Source organism: Aquarana catesbeiana, linkage group LG05 (assembly GCF_042186555.1).
Source record: "Aquarana catesbeiana isolate 2022-GZ linkage group LG05, ASM4218655v1, whole genome shotgun sequence".
NCBI lineage: Eukaryota > Metazoa > Chordata > Amphibia > Anura > Ranidae > Aquarana > Aquarana catesbeiana.
The window spans coordinates 632,801,537-632,827,843 of record NC_133328.1 but is presented as its reverse complement, the minus strand read 5'-3'; the positions used below and the strand labels follow the sequence as shown (position 1 = coordinate 632,827,843).

Below are 26,307 nucleotides of genomic sequence, written 5' to 3'. Positions count from 1 at the left end.
CTGCATATATTAAAATGAGTAATTTATATCCTATGATTTGGTTTATTGAGCACAGTATGAAATTTATTCATTTCTATTTTCACATTTGACCTTATGGTTACACTACGGGCTGCTCACTTTAATTATTTAATTGATTTTTATATTTTAATTTTTATTTTGTTGGTTCCAGAGTGCACGGCTAAGAGGCTATACCTTTTTTTAACAATTTTAAATAATATAGTTTGTTTTTCCAAGACAAATATGTTGGTGTTCTGTCAGAATCGGTGACCCATAAGATAAGGTAAAGAAAGTGATGTTCCGTCAGAACGCTGCGACCCCCATCTTGGTACCCTGTACTCGGCCGCAGTAAGCCTGCAGTCAGAAGGCAGCAGCAGATATCCTGTTACACCCAGCCAAGTCTTGAATTTCAGACTTATTATAGCAGTAAACTGAACTTATATGGTTCAAATACAGTATTTTATAACCCATGAGATTATTTTGATGTTGAATTTTAAAAGCAGCGGTGTTCTGTAAGATTACCAAACCTGTCAGATCAGCAGGCTTGCCACTGCTTTTCAAATTCAATATCAAAACATGTCTCATGGATTTTAAAATGCTGTATTTCACTATATGAGCAGGGTGCACCAAGATGGTCACTGCGGTGTTCTGATGGAACGCCACTTCTGTTACCAAATCTGACGGGTCGCCGATTCTGATGGAACACCAGCATATTTGTCTTAGGAAAACATAGCAGCTGCGCCCTTGCCCCAGACCAGCTTACCTGCCAGCTGCCAGTGTGTTAAATGTTGACACTGACTCCCTCTGTCTTCTCTTTGCCCACAGAGTTCCGGGAATGAGCAAGTGACGCTGGTCTATCAGAATAGCGCTACCCATCAGATCGTGTTAAGGAAGTGATGTTCCGACCAAAAAATACTTACTGCGCATGCTCTATGCGTTCCAACATGCCTTCTATGGCGCTATGCGTTCCAAACACTTTATAATCTGACGGTAATGGCAAGCTGATAAAACATCTCAGCATTTAAATAAAGGAATTGTCAAAAACTGTCTCTTGTCATTTTTAACATTTTTTACAGTTTTTTTGTGAAATGGTAGGGTACCCCCTTACCATTTCACACAGGGGGAGGGCCAGGATCTGGGGGTCCCCTTGTTAAAGGGGGCTTCCAGATTCCAATAAGCCCCTGACCCGCAGACCCCCACAACCACCGGGCAAGGGTTGCGGGGAGGAGGCCCTTGTCCCCATCAACATGGGGACAAGGTGTTTTGGGGGGCTACCCCAAAGCACCCTCCCAATGTTGAGGGCATGTGGCCTGGTACGGTTCAGAAGGGGGGGGGCGCTCTCTTGTCCCCCCTTCTTTTCCTGCAGCCTGCCAGGTTGCATGCTCTGATAAGGGTCTGGTATGGATTTTTGGGGGGACCCCACGTCATTTTAAAAAAAAATTTTGGCGCAGGTTTCCCCTTAATATCCATACCAGACTTAAAGGGTCTGGTATAGATTTTGAGGTTGACCCAACGTCACCATTCTCTTTTATGGCTAAATACCTGGGTGTACCGGCAATATGGCTAGAAGACTTTAATATGGTGACCAATCCCTCCCTTGACCGCCTGGGACAGGGCTCACAACCACCCCTACCAGATCATGATACTAGGTTTAGCAGACTAATGACAAGTTTTTACTTGGTGGACACCTGGCGACACCTCTACCCAAAGCGCCAAACCTACTCCTGCTTCTCTAGTTCCCATTCTTCCATGTCCCGTATAGACCATGTGTGGATATCCGCCAATCTAACTCCCAGGCTACATAATGCCGGATTTGGCCCCAGACTACTCTCTGATAATTCTTCTTATTGGGTAGAACTGACATCTTATGCCGACCCCTCCCCGAATTGGAGGCTAAAGCCCTTTTGGTTAAACATACTTCCTGACACAGATAGGTTAGTCCTGGAATGGGGATTCTTTTTTTAAAATAACGCTGGCACTTCCACTCCACTGAGTGAGTGGGAATCGTTTAAAAAAACATGCTAGAATGCTGCTCACTGAATGTATATCCAGGTTTAGGAGAAATTCTAAACTTACCTATACTCAAGCTATAGCGCAACTAGAGGAAACAGAAACTGATTATGTGACATCCCCTACACCAGCCACACTGGCACAGCTGAAGCTGCAAACCGGGGCGGTTGATCAGATGTGTCAGGAGCGGGCTAGATATAAGATGTTCTTCAGTAATCAAAAGGCTTTCGAGCACGGGGAAGGCCCTGGTAAGCTATTGGCTTATCTGGCACACCTTGACTCCAGACCCACAGTGCTTATCACCCTAAAATCAGCTACGGCGGGTAATATTACAGATCCTGCATTGATAGTTAAGGAATTCGAAAGATTCTTTAAGGAAGTATACACATCTGAGGTAAATTACCCCATACAAGACCTCGAAAATCTGTTTGATGCCCTTACACTACCTAAATTAAATGCAGAACAAGTTGAGATGCTTGAGGCCCCTTTATCTGCAGATGACATTAAACTTGCTATCTCCCAGTTTGCCAATGCTAACTCCCCAGGCTCCGATGGATTGCCAATTGAATTTTATGCTAGTTTTTCAGAAACCCTTATCCCTAGACTTCTCACCTTATACCAAGCAATATTTAAGGCTAACGCTCTCCATGAATGCATGCGTGAAGTCATCATAGTCCTCATCCCTAAACCAGGCAAAGATCTCCACCTACCCGAATCATATAGGCCTATTTCACTCCTACAAACAGACATCAAAATATTGGCCAAAATCCTAGCCCTGCGTCTAAATAAAGTTATCCTCTCCCTCATACACCCTGACCTAACAGGCTTTATACCAGCCAAAAACACTGCATTTAACACCAGACGCCTCTTCATGAATGTCCAGGCCTCTCACCAGCAAATAGGATCCAGAGTAGTTGTCTCCCTTGATGCAGCCAAGGCATTCGACTTGGTGGAATGGCAGTACCTATGGCATTGTCTACATAGCTTTGGGTTTGGTCCTAACTTTAAGTGGCTCGCTATTTTATATAATGCACCTCAGGCTGGAGTTGTGGCTAATGGATGGACCTCTGCTGCCTTCCCACTTTAACGGGGGATGTGGCAGGGATGTCCCATTTCATCTCTACTGATCTCACTCCCTGGCAGTGGCGCTTAGAGAACATCTGGATATCCACGGTATAGCTTTAGGCACAATGGAGGTAAGGGTGGGGCTATACGCCAATGATATGATAACTATATCTCTCAGACTCGGGTCCCTCCCTCCAAACGGCCCTCGAGAATTTTGGCAGGTTCTCTGGGCTCAAAATGAACTGGGACAAGTCCCAAATTCTTCCCATTGATATATTCCCCCCAACAAAAGAACAGGCGGACTTACCTCTAGTAAGAGTGAGCACTCTTAAACACTTGGGTATACAGATCTCCAGGTCACTGACAGACAGGGGTTCCAAAATGTGGAACCCCTAGTCCCATTCATTAAATCTAAGATTCAAACATGGGCCAGATTACCGGTGGGTGTGATGGGTCGTATAGGCCTGGTCAAAATGATACTTTTACCAAAAATCCTATATGTGATATGGCATTCCCCAACATACATTCCCCTCGAATACTTTAAAATTATGGACACGCTTCTACAATCTTTTATATGGGGACCAGGTAGACACAGACTCTCATGGAAGACAATACAGTGCCCGACATCACTGGGGGGCCTTGCTGTCCCTGATGTTGGGACCTAATACTTAGCCGCACAACTATCACATTTCTATCACATAGACAAATCAGATAGACAAAGGTATCTGGCCTTAGTATCCAAACAGATGGACTCACGCTTCCCACACCCCTTCTGTGACATACTGAGAGGGCTAAAGGGCATGGTGACATCTCCTCATCGCTCCAAACTCTCATTCCAGCACAAGAGGATTTGGGATCTGGTGACCTCTAGGCTGGATTATCCAGTATTTCATGATAACACCCCTCTATGGTCCTCTACCACCTGCACCTCATAATTCTGCTTGACACATTATATACCTGTGCAATTTACCCCTTGGATTATGTACTGTTAATGTGCAAAGGTACAATATACATGGTCTTTAACCACTTCAGCCCCGGAAGGATTTACCCCCCTTCCTGACCAGAGCACTTTTTACAATTTGGCACTGTGTCGTTTTAACTGCTAACTGCGCGGTCAAGCAATGCTGTACCCAAACAAAATTTGCGTCCTTTTCTTCCCACAAATAGAGCTTTCTTTTGATGGTATTTGATCACCTCTGCGGTTTTTTTTTTTTGCACTATAAATGGAAAAAGACTGAAAATTTTGAAAAAAATTATATTTTCTACTTTTTGTTATAAAAAAAAATCCAATAAACTCAATTTTAGTCATACATTTAGGCCAAAAGGTATTCGGCCACATGTCTTTGGTAAAAAAAGTCAATAAGTGTATATTTATTGGTTTGCGCAAAAGTTATAGCGTCTACAAACTAGGGTACATTTTCTGGAATTTACACAGCTTTTAGTTTATGACTGCCTATGTCATTTCTTGAGGTGCTAAAATGGCAGGGCAGTACAAACCCCCCAAATGACCCCATTTTGGAAAGTAGACACCCAAAGGAAATTGCTGAGAGGCATGTTGAGCCCACTGAATATTATTTTTTTGTCCCAAGTGATTGAATAATGACAAAAAAAAATACAAAAAGTTGTCACTAAATGATATATTGCTCACACAGGCCATGGGCATAAGCTTCTAAATGTTGTGCATAAAATGCCAGGACAGTTCAAACCCCCCCAAATGACCCCATTTTGGAAAGTAGACACCCCAAGCTATTTGCTGAAAGGCATGTGGAGTCCATGGAATATTTTATATTTTGACACAAGTTGCGGGAAAGTTACAAACTTTTTTTTTGCACAAAGTTGTCACTAAATGATATATTGCTCACAAAGGCCGTGGGCATATGTGGAATTGCACCCCAAAATACATTCTGCTGATTCTCCTGAGTATGGGGATACCACATGTGTGGGACTTTTTGGGAGCCTAGCCGCGTACGGGGCCCAGAAAACAGGATTTTTAAGGGCTTAAAGTTTTGATTTCACTCCTCACTACTAGGGATGAGCCGAACACCCCCCGGTTCGGTTCGCACCAAAACCTGCGAACGGACCGAAAATTCGCACAAACGTTAGAACCCCAATGACGTCTATGGAACTCGAACGTTCTAAATCAAAAGTGCTCATTTTAAAGGCTAATTTGCATGGTATTGTCCTAAAAAGGGTTTGGGGACCCGGGTCCTGCCCCAGGGGATATGTATCAATGCAAAAAAAACTTTTAAAAACAGCTGTTTTTTTGGGAGCAGTGATTTTAATGATGCTTAAAGCGGAGTTCCACCCTAAAGTGGAACTTCCGCTCATCGGATTCCTCCCCCCCTCCGGTGCCACAATTGGCACCTTTCAGGGGGGAGGGGGTGCAGATACCTGTCTAATACAGGTATCTGCAGCCACTTCCGGGCTTAGACAGATGCAGAATATTCACAGAAGCCCGCAACCCCGTTGTGTGCTGGGAAACACACAGTTCCCAGCACACAATGGGGGCCAGTGCTGAGGCGCAGCGTGACTCACGCATGCGCAGTAGGGAACCAGGCAGTGAAGCCGTAGCGATTCACTTCACGATTCCCTGACGGAGGATGGCAGCGGGGCAGCCAAGAGCTGAGCGATTGATCGGCTTCGGCTGTCGACATCGCTGGACCCTGGGACAGGTAAGTGTCCATTTATTAAAAGTCAGCAGCTGCAGTATTTGTAGCTGCTTGCTTTTAATATTTTTTTGTAAAGGTGCAGCTCCTCTTTAAAGTAAAAAAAAAGTGAAATATTCCTTTAAATATCGTACCTGGGGGGTGTCTATAGTATGCCTGTAAAGTGGCGCGTGTTTCCCGTGCTTAGAACAGTCCCTGCACAAAATGACATTTTTTAAAGAAAAAAAAGTCATTTAAAACTGCTTGCGGCTTTAATGTAATGTCATGTTCTGGCAATATGGATGAGAATCAGTGAGACAAACGGCATAGGTACCCCCAAGTCCATTGCCAGGCCCTTTGGGTCTTGTATGGATATTAAGGGGAAACCTGCACCCAAATTAAAAAAGGAAAGGTGTGGGGCCACCAGGCCCTATATACTCTGAACAGCAGTATACAGGCGGTGCAAACAAGACAGGGACTGTAGGTTTGTTGTTAAGTAGAATCTGTTTGTAATTTTGAACGGGTACATTTTCAAAGTGTAGCTCCAGCCAAAAAATCTGTTTTTAAGCTTTTTGGAAAACATAGGGAAGGGTTACCACCCCTGTGACATTTGTTTTGCTGTCTGTGCTCCTCTTCAGAAGATTTTACCTCACTTTTTGTCCCAATGACAAATGTTTTTTGAAAATTTGGGTTTTTTAGTGAAACAAGGATTGGTGATAAAGCATCAGTGTAAAGGAGAAAAGTTTTTCCCATATTAACTCTTACAGGAGAGAATTTCCCTTCCTAGGGGTAGATTTCACCTCACTTCCTGGTGTTGCCACAACACTGTAAGTCCTCACAGTTACTCTTGGTGGGCACAGGAATGGGCCCTGCTGTGAAATATTAGATCAAGAATTGTAATTACATGCCCCTGTTGAACAGGGTCAGAAAATTTGGGCCTTTGGTGGTGGTGGTGCTGGTGCCACAACATTGTAAGTCCTCACAGTTACTCTTGGTGGGAGCTGGAACGGGCCCTGCTGTGAAATATTAGATCAAGAATTGTAATTACATGTCATTGTTGAACAGGGGCAGAAAAATTGGGTCTAGACATGAGCCGAGGAATTCTGAATACAACCAATACACCCACAGGAATTTTTATAAAATGGAAATTGTTATTTCATTACAAATCTCATATATAAAACATTTGTGTTTTGATGCCTTCTGTCACATACTCCATAACATAAAATAAATTAAAAATGGCGCCAGGATGGTGGGAAGTTGGGAACCCTTTATAATGGGGATAGCAAGTGTGTAAAATCGGGAGATACAAGACCCTGTCAGGGCAATTAATTCACCAGCATTAGACAAATACTGAAATGTCACTTTTGGGTGGACTGACCCCTTAAGATCTATACTATACAGTTGGTATTTACATTTTTCAGACTATTTTACTAGTTCTAATCTTGATACCCATGTAGACAATTACAAGAATGATGCCAAATTTCAGTAAAACAAAAATTCAAATTTATTTCAAGTGAATATAATCAGACAAGATACAAAATGATTGTCATATATACATGTGATCCAATTCCAATGCCTTTGGACTGTATGTCTTGGTTGGTGCCACCTCCGCTGGGCCACATGCCGAGTTGAGTGCCAACCAGTGTTAATTTTTAATCTTTGTCTTTTGACTAAAATGCCATTTCAGTTTTAGTTGTATTTTAGCCATCTGAACTGTTTTAGTCAACTAAAATAGTGTTATTTTAGTCTACTAAATTACCACTGGTGCCAATGTCATCAGGTAAGCCTTCAAGTGCAGCTAGTCCTTGGGACAAAAGTGAACGGCCCAAAACCAGCCTTGTCTCAGCATCTGGCCAATCAGTAACCATTGGGTCCATACTCTGGGTACACCCCGACCTGAGATAAATGTTCCCCATATGTGCCACCCTGAGTTAAATGCTGCCCGTAAGCACCACCCTGAGATAAATGCTGCCCGTAAGCCCCACCTTGAGATAAATGCTGCCCGTAAGCCCCACCTTGAGATAACTGCTGCCCATATATGTTTTGAGGTGACATGTAGCTCCCGAGTGGGGGATATATGGGGACATTAAATATTGCTGTATTGGGAGGGAAATCTGACAGGGAATTCCTGGCTTCAGAGGGTCTAGGCTGGAGAGACATTTGAGGTATCACATTGGGAGGGTAGACATCCCTCCGCTCCACACAGGTGGAGCTTGAGTATGGGGAAGGCATGTAATTACGTAGAGAGAGTGCGAAGTTGGGGTAAAGCTGCAGAGGGTGTATGCTAGGAGGGGCCACCACATTAGGGGCCACACATGTTGTGTATGATGTTGGAAGGTTCCATAAGATATCTGGGAAAGTTGAGGCGGGATGTACACTAGGGGGCTGGGTTGGTCCTGAGGACTGAGCCTCTGCTTCTGCTCTGACCGCAGTATTTTCTATTGGAGGAGGGTTATGAAAAGTTGAAGGTCTGTAGGGATGTCCATCCAGGATATAAGGAGCCAGGTCATGAGGGTAGGCTTCCTGGCGGGTGACCGCCGTGTTCTGCAGCTTCATGGCTGCAGCGGGAATCTTGCTCACATTCACTATCCAGTAGTTGCCTTTACCATTCGGCTTCAACGGATCTTTCAGGATCTGCAAAAGAGGGAGAAGACGTTAGAGGCGTAAGCCAGCACAGCAGATTCACACAAATCTATTACAGGTCAGGGTAACAAAACCCTGTGACCTATTTACAATGATCAGAAAAGTCATTTCTCAGAATCTGCACCTATTTTTTTTTTTTTTACTTGGCTGCAGTATGTAGAGAACCTTAAGAGCCCATCACCGCCATCACATCCTAGGAGCAACAAGTCCTTACCTTTTGGAAGCAATCATTGGAGGAGAGGTTATGTCGAACAGAGTCCCTCCAGCCCTGATAATCCCCCTTGAAGAAAGGGAAGAGGTTGCTGATCTCATGTTCGATCTGCCAATAATAAAAAGTATAGTTGTAAGTGAATGAACATGACCATAAACCAAGATACATAATACCTCTTACATTATATAAGTATAACCAGGAGACCTGTACTGAGATACTTAGGAGGACATCACTGTAGACCTCCTGTCCATTTGTGGTACAAGGCTTCCTAAATTAAGCATGTAGAAAGTAATGTCAGGGTATAGACAGAACACTTTGTGCATGCTTGTATTGAATTGGGAAGGCAGCTAGCACTTTCTGAAGTCTGGTGTTGGGAGCCAAATGTATGTATGTATGGGAGAAAGGGACATCAATGTCCTGGGGGGATTTTTGGGTTACCATTGAGATCCCAGCACAAAACTTGGAAAGAAAAGATGACCTGAAGGCAAAACTTTTTTTGGACATTGTGGATGGAGTGGAGATTTATTTATTTTTTTTGTGTCCCCATTGAGGAAATTTCTCTTTTCCCTTTCCTTCAAGTTAGATGAAACCTCCCCAAAGGGAGGCAAATCCCAAGTTAGACATTTGCCACAGGAACAATTGTCTTCATTGGAAGGCTTCCCCTGTTTTGTTGACAGCCCAATATTTTGACTTTTCCAATCACTTTCATACTTTGGGGGGTCTTAGGGTAAATCTCCCCAGCTGGGACACAGACAGCAATAAAGACTAAAATAAAATGCAAAATCACCCCTCACTATAAAGTCATTCACTATTACAAAAAGTATTTCCACAAAGCACGGGCTAAGCCCAATAAGAGCAATAATAATGAAGGCCTTAGCTGCACTGTCCTTACATATATTATTCACATATGTTCAATTTATTATATCAATTGTATTAGATGTATTCTCTAAACACAACATGAAAAAAGCAAATAAAAAAGGAAGTAAAAAATAAAGTAAAAATATTAAGAAAAAACTGTTTGAAAAAAGCACACACAAATGAAATTACATGAACAAAAAATACAAACAATAAAAATTTAAATAAACAATCCTTTTTTTCTCAATGTTTGTGATTCTATTATTTTTTTCTTCATATTTTCTTTCCGTATTTTGGAAAAAAAGTTGGTGTAATTGAACAGCTGTGAATGATATACGTAAGGACAGCATAAGGCTTATTGCTCCATACAAAAACAATAAAAATCTGACCCACTTCATAAAAAAAAGAAAAAAAAAGTTTCGGCTTTTTTTATTTATATAAAAAATTTGAGGAAGAAATTAAAACATTTTTTTTCTGTAATTCAGCCTGTAGTCATGAGAGTTTTATATGCTGCAAATATCACAGGTAGCCAGGGGCCTAAATTAAAAATAAAAAAATAACTAAAAAAATAAAACATTGACAATTCACCCAACTTCTTGAACTTCTATTTTTGATAAATATTGGTATAATTTTTTCAGCCTTCATAGGCCTAACAGAAACAAATAAGTTTGTGCCGAAAATAAAGAATATCGCTCTGACAAATCCTTTATCTGAGCTAGTCTCAGTGTCACCCCCTCCCTCTGCCCTTAGCTGCCCTAAAGCCCCAAGAAGCCCCATAATGGAAGGTTGGTTACCTGTTTCAGTTTGAGCTTCTTCTTGGGGGAAGCCTGGATGACCAGGGCGATCATGGCCAAGTAGGAGTAGGGTGGTTTGGCGTAGCGTTGATAATTCTTCTTCTTGCTCTTTTTGCTCTTTTTGCTCTTCTTACTTTTCTTGCTGAGCTGATCAGTGGTGTCGGGCTTTTTGGGGCCTCCGTTGGCCTCCCCAGGACAGTTCTCTACTTCGGCCAGGATCCTGTCCATGCTGTGTGGCTCAGGGACTTGGTTGTAGAGGGGGTCCCAGGAATGTTGTGGGCAATCCATGGCTTGTCAGGTGTGTTGTGTGTAAGGGGGCAGCCAGGTATACATAGTGCTGGGCTTTATAATGTAAATGCACCTGTAACCATAAGAGGCGACACCTCCCTTACTGCAGAGGGCCCCTCACCATCCATTTGAATACGTTTCCTGGAAGTTTCAGGGCTGAGATGTTGGGGGGCATTGTTATGTATATGTTGTGTTGACTATAAGCTGATGGAGCGTATATCATATGCTTATGAGGTGAATATTACGTTCATATACTAAAATGATCTCTTGTATATACAATTTTTTTTTTTACCTGTGGATATAGATTTGTTTGTATATATTTTTATATCACATGTATAACTTAGATTTTTTTTTACTAATTCAAAAATATAATTATTTTATCTTTTAATTTTCCTACATTTTGCATAAAATTTTAGACACATTTACCAATCTCAGAATGGCTTTTGTAAGGGTACATCGGGCATAAATAGCTTAATACTGCTTTTTATCCATTAGAACCACTCAAAGTGTCCAAACTTGAATTTGATGGTTTTATTATTCTAAATATTCTTACGACTTTCTTTTGGCTGTCAAAATAGTTTTATTTTATGTCTAATTTTTAAAATAATTTTATCCAGTTAACATTTACAAGTACATTGAATTTTAGAAGTTATTTTTATTTATTAAACTAACAATAACTTTGAAAGATATATTTGCTGAGGGATCTTATCTAAGGAGCACATACTGTGTTAAATTACAACTGCTTTTTTTTAGCATAAATTTACATTTTTTTCTGTTTGTTTATTTCTTAATTGAAATCAGTGTTTTAAATTTGCTGCACATTGGTGTCCCTGTTATTCCAGATGGTTTTCAGCATTTTTTCCTTTAATAGTGGCCATTTTCTAGGCATTCATTCTATTTAAGAAATTTGTAGAAGCAAATTGAAGGGGATTATATTTAACATAAAAAATATAAATACCTATATGATATTATATCTATATAAGTAGAACAATTTCGTTATGTTAAGATGACAGATCTGAGCAATTTGCAGGAAAAAATGTTTTTGATAAAAAACACACTCAGTAGGACTCCATATAACATGGGAGGTCTATAACTGATAATAGATTTTCAAACATGCATCTCAAAAATGCTTGGGGCAAACATAAATCTATACTAAAAGAATTCAAAATATGTATATGCTGTAGATATAAATTAAAAAAGTGGGGCAGACTTGATGGAGCACTTTGTCTTTTTTTTCTGTCCTCACACTTCTATGTGTCTGTGTGTCTAGATGTAATATTAAATGGGTAAAAACTACAAATACCTATTAATTGATTATTATTATTAATTATTAATAATCAATTAATAATGATGAGTTAATGACTTATTAAATGTTGGTATAATGATTGATAGGGGTTAGTATTGAAACTGCTTTATTGCTCTTGCTGGTTGCAGAACTTTTTTAACTAGTTTGACACCCCAACAACGAAACTGCTATTTTAAATCTATAATAGACATGCTTTGAAATAATAATTTTTTTATACTGATGATAAATATGGTGGAAAAGAAACATGGAGCAGGGATGCAAATCTGGAGAATAAAATGCCCAGTAATGTTAAATACATTAGGGGAGATTTAGGCTGGGTTCACATATATGCGATTTGGATGCGCTTTACACCACATCCAATATGCATGAGTTGGCATCCCACTGATTTGAACAGAGTGATTGCTGGCAATAGGATGTGACTTGTCATGCGATTTGACCTGTCACTCTAATGTGAACAGGGGCTGACTGTTGACTGACTCACTACCTCTTCTGAAAGTCTGTTCCAAGTCTTTCTAAGATTAGTGTAGAACTTTCTTTCATCCAGTTTGAGAGTCATGTCCCCGTGTTCCTAAACTTGGCTTCATATTGAAAATCCTGCCCTCCTGAACCTTATTCACCCCCTTTATGAGTTTGAAGGTTGCCATATCCATCCTTTCCCTTCTTTCCTCCAGACTGTAAGTTCCTGAAGTCTCCCCTGATATGTTTCATCCCTCAGACCTTTCACCATTTAGTTGTCCATCTCTAGATTCATTCTTTCTTATCAATATCTTCTTACATGTGAGGTCTCCAGAACTGAACAAACAGAGTTTGACATACTAAAGGCAAACCGGTGTTCACTTTGCAACTGATTTTTCCCTTAACTTAGTGAATGTGGTGAAATGCGCTGTACAAAGGAAACCCAACCAGGCAACAAAAATGTAAAAAAAACCCACATTTTTTTCTTGCATATGATTGAATGATGGAAGGCTGCAGAGCTTCACCTCATTTACTAAGCTAAGGTTAAATTCCTTTGCAAAGTGATCGGCCTATTTGGCTTTAGTAAACCAAACCCAGTAACTCTAACCAAAACGGCTTTTTAGTAAAAGGGGGAAAAATGTACTCAAGCTGAATTAAAACCAGAGTATCAAAACTGTGTTTCATTTTTGGATGGAGTGGAAACGGGTTAGAACCAATTTCCATATTTGTTTCTGTCAGTAATAGCAGATTTTCCAAAAAAGTAAGCATAAAAAGAGAAAACTTTTTAAAACATTTTTGGGTACTGTAGGAAATGGTTAAAATGTCTGCCATTTTTAGATTTCTGTTCACTTCCTATACTATAGACACAATAGGAAATGAGAGGAAATTTCTTCAGAGAAATGGAAATCTACTCTTAAACATGGAAGACCTCCCATGGAACTTTAGGCTGGGTTCACACCATTGCGATTTGGATGCGGGTCCCCCAATAATGGAGCACAACTCCTTCCATTAACACTAATGATGGGGCACATTTCCTTCCATTAACACCAACGTTGGGGCACAATCCCTCCCATTGACACCAATGATGAGGAACAATTCCTTTCATTAGAACCAATGATGGGGCACAATTCTTTCCATTGACATCAAAGATAGAGGGCTGTTTACTCCCACTGGACACCAGAACATTTTCTGTTCTAAATGGCCCTAGTCCAACCCCCTTCTGTCTGAAGGACAGTAAACTGGCCCTTTGTTTAGAAAGTTTGGAGACCCCCTGTACTAGAGTGGTTGGAGACCGAAGTCATGCTATAGGAGACCATCAGAGACTAGGCAAATGTTGCAAGAGACCACTGGACTTTACTACAGTTATGGAACCCTTTACAAATCAGTGCTCCCTGTACTGACTGCTGGGGGTAAGGGCTGCACTACAAGCATCGGAGGGCCACAGGTTGGACACCAGGGAGTTAGAAAAATCTTATAAAAAATGATATATAGAATAAGTGTCCAACACAGATCTGCCCCTACTCAACATTGCAACAATGTAAATGTCATCAAGTCAATGTAGGTGTATGGAGAGTAACGTTGGTTCCAATTATATCATTTTTTTCTCAAAATTACGATACCAGCTGGGAAATACCACTGTCCAATATAGAATAATCAAAAAAAGGTTCTTGTATATGCGAGTCCATTCTGTGCTGGATAAATATGGCCTTTAGATTCATTTCTTCTGGTTGGATTAGTAATTTGACAACGAAGATAAACTATCAAAGTGTTTTATGGGAATATTGACCATGAATCTTATAAGACAGTCACGGTTCGTGTCCCCAAAACATCTGACTGTATCATCTTTGTAATATCAACTTTACAGAAAAAAGAAGCAATGTAATATGAGGACCTACCTAATCTATCCAATGGATTGTATCCAATCAGGCAGGCCCTTACACTACATCATGGGTGCTCAACCGGTGGCCTTCCAGCTGTTGTGGAAGTCCCATGAGGCACTGCAAAGCTGATGCCTACAAGCATGACTCCCGAAGGCAGAGGCATGATGGGCATTATAGTTTAGCAACAGTTGGAGGGTAACAAGTTGAGTACCCATGCACTACATAGTTGTTGGTAGATATAAAGGAGGTTTTACAATCAGATTCTCGCACGTGGTCAGCTTTAGGGTCACCAAACATGTTACAATTTGACCATACAAACTTTGCCCAATCAACTTTAGATTTACCAGAACTATATAAGAACCTACCTAATCTACCCAATCAATTCGTATCTAATCAGGCCGGCCCTTACACTAGATAATTGTTGGTGGATCTAAAAGTGATTGCAGATTGTAACAAATGTGTTGATTCTTAATGTGAGTATTCTCAGTTCACCATCACACAAGAACAAGAAATATCGATGGCTAATGTGACAATCCTGACACTATTCGGTTCCATGCACACTGGACTTAAAAAACGTTGATTCTACAGGCATTTGGCGTTTTTTTCACCTGCCTCTAGAAGCACTTCTATTGTGTTCTATGTGTCTTTGCACATTATGACTACTACAGGCGTTTTCTGTCAGGGACGTTCAGAGGCAGGAAAAAAAACCTTCTCTATCGCGTTTTCTGGAGACGTTTAGGAGCTGTAAAAACATCAATCTCTCCTAAACTCCTCTTATCTCTTCTGAACAACAAGTTTCAACGTTTTTTTAGTAAAAAAAAAGGTATGTTGTTGCTGTACATCATTTCCTGGCTTTTGCAGAGGGGCGTGTAGTGTAAAAAACGCCTGTAAACAAAATGCTTTTAAACTCTCATAGACTCACCTCAACTTTGTACAATATGCTTTCAATTTGCGTCTTTTAGGGTTATCAGTCCCATGACACATATGAAAGTGACTTCCCATTTCTTGCCTGGAGGAGTCTCACTTCTCAAGCTGAACCCTGTTTACAGTGATTAGCACATGATAGAAGCCTTAAGTAACCCATCAGGCCGACATTGTTCTCCTGATATGTCCCACCAACCCTTCATCCCCCGTGTGACTCCAACCTTCATCTACATCTCAACAGCCCCAACAATGGTGAGCGATCTCAGTGTACATTACACCCTTCCAAACATCACAACCTCCCATTGTCAGGAGACACGAGCCCAGGAATTCCCACTACAAGGAATACACCCGCAGGAATCTTTCTAAAGATGGAAATTGTGATTTCGTTACAAATCTCATATATAAGAAAATGTGCATTTCTCTTGTTATAACCTATAAATTGTCAGCAATATATATTCTATGTGTGAAGAAAACTCAATAGCTGCCCTCATGTTGTAAACGCTGCACAAACTGTTGGCGCTATATAAATCCTGTATAATAATAATAATAATAATAATAATAATAATAATAATAATAATAGATGTTATTAAACAAATACAATATAGAGAAGAACATTAGTGGAGCTCACCGCTAATCATCCGAATGAAATGAAATCACTAATAAGCTATCAATCTCCCAATCATATACAGGGGTCTCCGAACTTTTCACTACAAGAGACAATATCCACAGCCCCAAAAATGTATTATATCTAATAAACATAAGTTCTAGGCTGTGTTTACATATATGCAAAGTGAATGTGTTTGAAAACGCATCCAATTCGCTCTCGATGGAGCCGGTACACACATTTCTGGGGCTGACGAGGTGGTGTTTCAAAAAGGGTCCTGTGCATTTCTGGGTCTGGTTTAGGTGCGAATTCAGCAGTGAAGGTCAGGCACTGATGTTGGATGAGAAGGCCTGGCTCGCAGTCTCCATTCTAATGCCGCGTACACACAGTCGGATTTTCTGACGGGAAATGTTCAACAGGAGCTTTTTGTCAGAAATTCCGACCGTGTGTAGGCTACATCGGACATTTTCCGTCGAATTTCCGACACACAGAATTTGAGATCTGGATCTCAAATTTTCCGACAACAAAATCCATTGTCAGAAATTCTGATCATGTATACACAATTCCGACGCACAAAATTCCACGCATGTTCGGAATCAAGCAGAAGAGCCGCACTGGCTATTGAACTTAATTTTTCTCCTCTCATCATACGTGTTGTACGTCACCGCGTTCTTGGCTTTCGGAATTTCTGACAAGATTTGTGTGACCGTGTGTATGCAAGACAAGTTTGAGCGGAATTCTGTCGGGAAAAAAAAACATGGAATTTGTTGTCGGAAAATCCTATCGTGTGTAAAGGGCATAATTTGTCCCCAAAGGTATTCCATTGGGTTGAGGTCAGGACTCTGTGCAGGCCAGTCAAGTTTCTCCACCCCAAACTCGCTCATCCATGTCTTTATAGACCTTGCTTTGTGCACTGGTCCAAATCATTTGGTGGAGGGGGGATTATGGTGTGGGGTTGTTTTTCAGGGGTTGGGTTTGTCCCCTTAGTTCCAATGAAGGGAACTCTTAAGGTGTCAGCATACCAAGACATTTTGGACAATTTCATGCTCCCAACTTTGTGGGGATAGTTTGGGGATTTCCTGTTCCAACACGACTGCACACCAGTGCACAAAGCAAGGTCCATAAAGACATGGATGAGCGAGTTTGGGGTGGAGGAACTTGACTGGCCTGCACAGAGTCCTGACCTCAACCCGTTAGAACAGCTTTGGGATGAATTAGAGCAGAGACTGTGAGCCAGGTCTTCTCATCCAACATCAATACCTGACCTCACAAATGCGCTTTTGGAAGAATGGTCAAACATTCCCATAGACACACTCCTAAAAGTTGTGGACGGCCTTCCCAGAAGAGTTGAAGACCTAGCGTTATTTTCCAGGAGGGCTGCAATATAAGGCCTACCCCGAAAATAAGCCCTAGTTTAAAATGCTTGTGAAATCCTATAATCTACTCTATTACATTAGTATATAATGTACGATGTATGTGCTTCTGTAATATAATTGCAGGGAAAAGAGCTCCGGTGGGTCACAGAAGAGCAGAACGACGCTATAATGAAGGTATTTGGCACAATTATATTACAGAAACACACACATTGTACATTATATACTACTTTAATAGAGTGGAATATAGGATTTACAAGCATTTTAACTTGGTTCACACTGGGGGTTCCTGTCAGGCAGGGAGAGAGGGGGAGAGAAGACAGCACATTACATGATAAGACCTACCCCGAAAATAAGCCCTACTGTGTCTTTTGTTGCCAAAATTAATATAAGACCCGGGCTTATTTTCGGGGAAACACGTTATTGAACCCTACGGACTAAGACTGGGATGCCATTAAAGATCATGTGTGTGTGTAAAGGCAGGCGTCCCAATACTTTTGCTTATGTAGTGTATTTGTGGCTGTGGATTGCAGTCCGATGTCCTGTGCATTTTGGTTCACCGGTTCAGGTGTGATACAGGTGCAAATTTTTCCCTGAATTCGCACCTGAACCGGACCCAAAAATGCACAAGACCCTTTTCAAAAACGCACTGAAGCCACCACCGGACATGTGTGTACCGGCTCCATTGAAAGCCGGTCACACTCACATGTTATGCGAATTGGATATGGTTAAAAACGCATCCAATTGGCATATATGTGAACCCAGCCTTAGAGTATATTCACTTACTCCCATGATTTACTCCACCCGAATCCACCCATAATTTGACATTCTCAAAGCAGATAGATTGAAAGGGTCACTTTTCCTAAAGTAGCGATTTTGTTCTTCGGCCCTTTTTAACCATTCTAGCGTTTTTTGACCAATTTTCTTGCTTTCTTTCACTTTTCCAGTTTTATAATATTAAAGTATAAATATATGCAAAAAGGGAAATTCTTCCTCATAAATCTCTTTTAAATTACAATTAAATGAAAGTGCCAGCCTTAGGACCTTCCCCCCTGTAGGCTGACAACGCCCTTTGCAGAGTTGTCACCACTGCATGTTTGGACTGCTCCTCACTGCTGATAACCCTCCTCCTCACTGCCCATCAGTGCAGGACAAGTATCCAATGAGGTGCCCTGTGTCTGGAAGAAGAGATCTAGCCTGGATCCTTCCTCCTGCAAGTTGATAATGCTGTTGGGTCTAAAGTGATGCTTGTGCAGCGTTGTCACCACAGGGGTCACTGTAACCACTTGGACTGCTTCTCACCCTTGTCCTCATTGCCCATCAGTTCAGAACAAGCTTCCTATGGGGCGCCTATGTCTGGAAGAAGGGATCTAGCTTAGATCCAGTTTAGATCCTTAAATCCAGCGTTGTCACCACAGGAGCCACTATAACCCACTACCATCTTAATAGCATCATGGGCCCCTGGGCAAAATAATGCATTGGGGCTCCAACAATGAAGATGGTGATCTGCGGCATGCTACGCGTGCCGTGGCAAACATTGGGCATGGCTAAATTATGCTACATATTGGGCAAGGCTTTTTAGGCTGATTAGAACTTTTAGTTTGATTTTGACCTATTTTTTTAAACTATTTTTAAAAAAAATAATTGCTTACATTTTTTTCATAACGCTGTTGTCTTTGGTGAGATATCAGGGGTGTAAACAGACCCCGGAAGTCTCACTTTTGATACAATGAAAGGGACTGAGGAAACATATTTCCCAGTTGGGAATGAGTTGGTGCATGGAACTAAAGGGATCTAGGGGGGCTCTGAATGAGCAAAAGGGATTGAAAAAGGCTCTAAGGCAGGGGTAGGAAACCTTAGACAGATGGAGACCTTCTTGAACAACACTGATGAAGTCAAAGATCACTGATGAAGTCAAAGATCAAAGCAGTGCGTTATTCTCAAAATGTAGTGTTAAGGCTTGTGTTGCGCTCAGAATGCAGGGTTAAGTAGTGCATTGCGCTGAGAATGCAGGATTAAGGAGAATGTTGCTCTCAGAATGCAGGGATCAGGAGTACATTGCTCTCAGAATGCAGGGATCAGGAGTGCTTGCTCTCAGATTACAGGGATCAGGAGTGCTTGCTCTCAGAATGCAGGGATCCAGAGTGCGTTGCTCTCAGAATGCAGGGATCGGGAGTGTGTTATGCTCAGAATGCAGGGATCAGGAGTGTGTTATGCTCAGAAAACGGGGATCAGGAGTGTGTTATGCTCAGAATGCAGGGATCGGGAGTGTGCTTTGCTCAGAATGCAGGGATCGGGAGTGTGTTATGCTCAGAATGCAGGGATCAGGAGTGTGTTATGCTCAGAATACAGGGATAAGGAGTGTGTTTTGCTCAGAATACAGGGATCAGGAGTGTGTTTTGCTCAGAATGCAGGGATCAGGAGTGTGTCATGCTCAGAATGCAGGGATCAGGAGTGTGTTTTGCTCAGAATGCAGGGATCAGGAGTGTGTCATGCTCAGAATGCAGGGATCAGGAGTGTGTTATGCTCAGAATGCAGGGATCAGGAGTGTGTTATGCTCAGAATGCAGGGATCAGGAGTGTGTTATGCTCAGAATGCAGGGATCGGGGAGGTGTTTTGCTCAGAATACAGGGATCAGGAGTGTGTTTTGCTCAGAATGCAGGGATCGGGAGTGTGTCATGCTCAGAATGCAGGGATCACGAGTGTGTTATGCTCAGAATACAGGGATCGGGAGTGTGTTATGCTATGGGCAGTTTAAATAGCTGCAGAAAATGTGTTAGGCTGCAGGACAGTTGGAAGAGATAAAAAGTGAGCAGGCATAGAAAGGGTGCAAGACAGTCCACACGTTCATCTGTCTTGCACAGTGGCAGTGTGTCCATAAGGGACCCTCTCTCCAGCCACCCCTTCTATGACCAATGGATATATTGATGCATTGCATGAATCTATCCATGGCCACTGTTGCCACCCCCTATTCAGGTGCCAGTCCCCTTTTTGGGCGCCGGGCACCTGAATTACAGTGGAGGGGGGTATTTTTGAAGCACATGATTAGAGCCATAGGCTCTAATAGGCGTCAAAAAAGGTGACCATGCTTGGCTATCGCAGTTTACCCAGGTGTGTTAGGACAGCGAATGAATATTCGCTGTCCTAACACTGAACCGCCTCTCCGCCAATCAGGTGCTTGGGTCTGTTACCCGTCACCTGAGTGGCTGAAACAATAAGCACTGTGATTGGACCCCAGATGGGAAACCTTAGACAGATGGAGACCTACTTGAACAACACTGATGAAGTCAAAGATCACTGATGAAGTCAAAGATCAAAGCAGTGCGTTATTCTCAAAATGTAGTGTTAAGGCTTGTGTTGCGCTCAGAATGCAGGGTTAAGTAGTGCATTGCGCTGAGAATGCAGGATTAAGGAGAATGTTGCTCTCAGAATGCAGGGATCAGGAGTACATTGCTCTCAGAATGCAGGGATCAGGAGTGCTTGCTCTCAGATTACAGGGATCAGGAGTGCTTGCTCTCAGAATGCAGGGATCCAGAGTGCGTTGCTCTCAGAATGCAGGGATCGGGAGTGTGTTATGCTCAGAATGCAGGGATCGGGAGTGTGTTATGCTCAGAAAACGGGGATCAGGAGTGTGTTATGCTCAGAATGCAGGGATCGGGAGTGTGCTTTGCTCAGAATGCAGGGATCGGGAGTGTGTTATGCTCAGAATGCAGGGATCAGGAGTGTGTTATGCTCAGAATACAGGGATAAGGAGTGTGTTTTGCTCAGAATACAGGGATCAGGAGTGTGTTTTGCTCAGAATGCAGGGATCGGGAGTGTGTCATGCTCAGAATGCAGGGATCACGAGTGTGTTATGCTCAGAATACAGGGATCGGGAGTGTGTTATGCTATGGGCAGTTTAAATAGCTGCAGAAAATGTGTTAGGCTGCAGGACAGTTGGAAGAGATAAAAAGTGAGCAGGCATAGAAAGGGTGCAAGACAGTCCACACGTTCATCTGTCTTGCACAGTGGCAGTGTGTCCATAAGGGACCCTCTCTCCAGCCACCCCTTCTATGACCAATGGATATATTGATGCATTGCATGAATCTATCCATGGCCACTGTTGCCACCCCCTATTCAGGTGCCAGTCCCCTTTTTGGGCGCCGGGCACCTGAATTACAGTGGAGGGGGGTATTTTTGAAGCACATGATTAGAGCCATAGGCTCTAATAGGCGTCAAAAAAGGTGACCATGCTTGGCTATTGCAGTTTACCCAGGTGTGTTAGGACAGCAAATGAATATTCGCTGTCCTAACACTGAACCGCCTCTCCGCCAATCAGGTGCTTGGGTCTGTTACCCGTCACCTGAGTGGCTGAAACAATAAGCACTGTGATTGGACCCCAGATGGGAGGAGAGGACGGGAAGAGACACATAAAGACACCGCTCGGAGGACACTGCTCACCACCGTCATCCACTGCCCCACCGAGACAGGGTAAGTGCCGGGCAGACAGGGAGCGGGGGGGTCACAGCGGTGCCATTGTATGGCACAGTGGCAGCATTCGATGGGCAGCATGGCAGCATTTGATGGGCACAGTGGCAGCATTTGATAGCACAGTGGCAGCATTTGATAGCACAGTGGCAGCTTTTGATGGGCACAGTGGCAGCTTTTGATAAGCACAGTGGCAGCTTTTGATGGCACAGTGGCTGCATTTTGATGGGCACAGTGGTAGCGTTTGATGGGCACAGTGGTAGCGTTTGATGGGCACAGTGGCAGCGTTTGATGGGCATAGTGGCTGCAATTGATGTTTTTTTTCTGTATTTTCAGTTTGTTTGCGCCCCCAAAAAATTATGAGCACAAGCTGCCACTGGTCTTGCACCCTTTCTATCTCTTCCAAATGCCCAGAGCCGAGAGCGGAGGCTCCAGTGTTGTTTATAGTGCAGATTTATGGAAAGGAGAGGACATAGTGTTATCAGAGGAGAGGGGAGGAGGATTGGATCGTGTGAAAGTGTTCAACTTACAGCAAACTGAAAGTGTAGATAAAGGGAGAAGCAGAGGGTGACCTGTTTGTAGCAGAAATAATTAAAAGAAACTCATCTGGAAAGAAGGTGGAGTAAGCCGTGGCCGGAGAGCAAGTGAAGAGGAGAGGGATTAATGTGTTGCAATCAGTAGGAGAGATAGGGCAATGCTGGGGGGGTATTTGCGCCCCAGTGCCAGCAGCATCTCTCTAGGTCTGGGCTCATCCTGATGGGGCCCCATGTGCACCTGGGGCCCTTGGGCAGTGCCCAGGTGTGTCCACTGGATTAGACGGCCCTGCTATAACCACTTGGGCTTCCTGTCACCCTTGCCCTTACTGCTCATCAGTGCAGAACAAGCTTCCTATGGGGTGCCTATGTCTGGAAGAAGGGATCTAGCTTAGATCTTTAGATCCAGCATTCTCACCACAGGAGCCACTGTAACCACTTGGACTGCTTGTCACCCTTGTCCACACTGCCCATAAGTGCAGAACATGTTTCCTATGGGGCTCCTATGTCTGGAAGAAGGGACCTAGCTTAGATCCTTTCTCCTGGCTCTGGCAGATGTCTTCCCACATAGAGGAAGATAATATAAAAAAAAATAAATAAGGGGATTGAATCCTCAGAAAGCTAATTTTTGGCCATAGAAAAACTGTAATTATAGAAAAAAATAGCGGCAAAGAACCAAGGAGTACTTCACATGGTGGTGTTGGCTTGGAAGAAATATGAAAAAGCTTCTAATGCTTCCTACAGATGACAAGGTAGAGGCCAAACAATTGTTCCACCAAATACTCATGTTATAAAAAAATAAAGCCAGTGTCTATATGTGGGGGGAGCCTAGCTGATATCCCCATCTGGAAAGAACCCCACTGGCTGATTGACTCTCCCCAATCCGATCCCCAAAGATGTCCAGAAATGTCATATCCCTGAGCTGATCATGGTTGGCTAGATAGGAGGAACATTCTTTGATAGACACCTTTGTTGAATAAAAGGGAACATATTTTTTTAGCTTTGGATGGAGTGGGGAAGAGTTAGACTCCCTGTTGATTTTTTTTAGCTATCTGTGCTGAGGAAATTCACTCCTTTATTAGTCCTGGTGACCGTTGTCAGTGATGGAAATGATAAAGATAATTAAAACACCCCCGGAATTCCCTCATCAATTAAAATACCTCCTTGTCTAAAATATAAGGACATCTTCATAGATACCCAAAGCTCAGCAAAAGGTCACATGAAGAAGATCACTATAGTATGGTATGTGGTACTTTATTATTAAATAAGTAAGGTAAAAAATGGACACAAAAGAATCCAAAAACCCACTTCCACTGTCAATGTTGTCAAATCAACTTGCCCTTGCATCCCATCTCTTACTAGTTCCACCAAAACAAGTGCTAATGGCTACTATTCTACACAAGTCCTTATTCCCCCATCCTTCATCCCCCCTGTGGCTTCACCCCAGGAGGTTAAAGTTGACTTTCCCTATGTAAATGTTTTCCTAATAATAATGGCCAATTGTAAAGCCCAAGACTTGCATGTACCACTGTCAATATGGCACAACAAAGCCCACAGCTCACAAATGTTTCCTTTTGTAATAAGCTATTGAGCAACTCACAGTAAATATCTAAGCTATTTGTTATAGCCAAGGGCCACTTTACAAACTCCATGAAATACTGTATACTGTAGTTACAGGACACCTGAGGCCAACTTGTAGTGTTACAAAGACATCAGACATACCCTTGAAGATTGTCTATCTACTTGAGGACAAAGTCTTTTCTGGCACTTTTTTATTTACAAGTTTCAGTATTTTTTGCTAGAAAATGACTTATAACCCCCGAATGTTTATATACACTGTATATATTTTTAGCAGAGACTCTATCCCGGCGCGGTCTCTGAGATCAGCCAAGCGCCCACATCCGACTCCTCCCCTCCGCCTCTGCACAAAAAAAAAAAAAAAAGGAAAAAAAAAATAGCAGAGACTCTAGAGAATATCAATATCAATCTGCATACACGGTCGTGTCTCCCTCCATAACACAGAGGCAGTGTGAAGGTACGGCTCGGCCATCCGTCCGTATGTCCACCCCTCCCCCCCTCACTGACACCCTTGTCAGCACCAGACTGTTTTCCCTCCTCCCTACCGGATTGCTACAGGTATCTGCCAGGAATAGGGATGAGCCGAACACCCCTCCCAGTTCGGTTCACACCAGAACCTGCGAACGGACCGAAAATTTGCACGAACGTTAGAACCCCATCGACGTCTATGGGATTCGAACGTTCGAAATCAAAAGTGCTCATTTTAAAGGCTAATTTGCATGGTATTGTCCTAAAAAGGGTTTGGGGACCCGGGTCCTGCCCCAGGGGACATGTATCAATGCAAAAATAACTTTTAAAAATGTCTGTTTTTTCATGAGCAGTGATTTTAATGATGCTTAAGGTAAAAAAAAAAAGTGAAATATTCCTTTAAATATCGTACCTGGGGGGTGTCTATAGTATGCCTGTAAAGTGGCCCATGTTTCCCGTGCTTAGAACAGTCCCTGCACAAAATGACATTTTTAAAGGAAAAAAAGTAATTTAAAACTGCTTGCGGGTTTAATGTAATGTCGGGTCCTGGCAATATGGATGAAAATCAGTGAAACAAACAGCATGGGTACCCCCCAGTCCATTACCAGGCCCTTTGGGTCTTGTATGGATATTAAGGGGAACCCCACACCCAAATTAAAAAAAGGAAAGGTGTGGGGCCACCAGGCCCTATATACTCTGAACAGCAGTATACAGGCGGTGCAAACAAGACAGGGACTGTAGGTTTGTTGTTAAGTAAAAAAATCTTTTTTAAGCTTTTTGGAAAACATAGGGAAGGGTTATCACCCCTGTGACATTTTGTTTTGCTGTCTGTGCTCCTCTTCAGAAGATTGAACCTCACTTTCTGTCCCAATGACAAATGTTTTTCGAAAATTTGTTTTTTTTTGTGAAACAAGGATTGGTGATAAAGCATCAGTGGAAAGGAGAAATGTTTTTCCCATATTAACTCTTACAGGAGAGAATTTCCCTTCCTAGGGGTAGATTTCATCTCACTTCCTGTTGTCTCCTTCCATTTGCAAGTAGGAGTCATTTGTAAGTTGGATGTTTGAAAGTAGGGGCCTGCCCTATATACTCAGCAGAAATTTGGGCCTTAGTTGTTGTTGTGGCCACAACACTGTATTGCCGCGTACACACGGTCGGACTTTTCGTCTACAAAAGTCCGACGGACACCGACGGACTAAAGCTGGCTGACAATCCGATCGTGTGTGGGCTTCCCCGGACTTTCAGCGGACTTTTCCAGCCTCAAATCTGAAGGACTTTAGATTTGAAACATGCTTCAAATCTTTACGTCGTAACTACGCCGGGCCCAGAAATCCGCTCGTCTGTGTGCTAGTCCGACGGACAAAAACCCACGCTAGGGCAGCTATTGGCTACTGGCTATCAACTTACTTATTTTAGTCTGGTGTACGTCATCACGTACGAATCCGTCGGACTTTTGTGTGATCAAATGTAGGCAAGTCCGTTCGTAAGAAAGTCTGCCGCAAGTCCGACAAAAGTCCGACAAAAGTCCATCGAAAGTCTGTCGGACAGGCTGTCGGACTTTTGTATACGAAAAGTCTGACCGTGTGTACGCGGCATAAGCCCTCACAGGGCCCTGCTGTGAAATATTAGATCAATAATTGTAATTACATGCCCCTGTTGACCAGGGGCTGAAAAATTGGGCCTTTGGTGGTGGTGGTGGTGGTGGTGGTGCCACAACAAAGTCCTCACTTGCTCTTGGTGGGCACAGAAATGGGCCCTGCCATGAAATATTAGATCAAAAATTGTAATTACACACCCCTGTTAAACAGGGGCTGAAAAATTAGGCCTTAGGCACTGGTGCTGGTGCCACAACACTGCAACCCCTCACAGATACTCTAGTGGGAACGCAGGAGCGATCCCTGCTGCAAAGTATTGCATCAAAAATTGTAATTACACACCCCTGTTAAACAGGGGCTGAAAAATTAGGCCTTAGGCACTGGTGCCACAACACTGCAACCCCTCACAGATACTCTAGTTGGAACGCAGGAGTGATCCCTGCTGCAAAGTATTGCATCAAAAATTGTAATTACACGCCCCTGTTAAACAGGGGCTGAAAAATTGGGTCTTAGGCACTGGTGATGGCGCCCAGAACCAAAAATGTTCTTACAAGCTATCACCGTGATCATTGAGGAGGAAGAGCATAATTATTCAGGATAGTAACTCAGCATCAG

The 26,307-nt window shown here is 42.7% G+C and overlaps 1 protein-coding gene across 1 annotated transcript; it reads right to left on the bottom strand.

Annotated features, from left to right (window-relative positions):
* Positions 1-3,156: 3,156 nt before the first annotated feature.
* LOC141146100 (forkhead activin signal transducer 3-like) lies at positions 3,157-10,508 on the bottom strand. The gene is made up of 4 exons (XM_073632854.1): positions 10,221-10,508; positions 8,575-8,679; positions 7,733-8,351; positions 3,157-3,167 (listed from the first exon to the last, which is right to left on the bottom strand). The coding sequence occupies exons 1-4, from the start codon at positions 10,506-10,508 to the stop codon at positions 3,157-3,159; spliced, it is 1,023 nt and encodes a 340-aa protein (XP_073488955.1).
* Between the last annotated feature and the right edge of the window lie 15,799 nt (positions 10,509-26,307).

Coding starts and splice junctions, on each gene's coding strand:
- LOC141146100 (XM_073632854.1), bottom strand. CDS start 10,508: ATGGATTGCCCACAACATTCCTGGGACCCCCTCTACAACCAAGTCCCT. Junction 8,680..10,220: donor AGAAGCTCAAACTGAAACAG/GTAACCAACCTT, acceptor TATTATTGGCAG/ATCGAACATGAGATCAGCAA. Junction 8,352..8,574: donor CCAATGATTGCTTCCAAAAG/GTAAGGACTTGT, acceptor CCTCTTTTGCAG/ATCCTGAAAGATCCGTTGAA.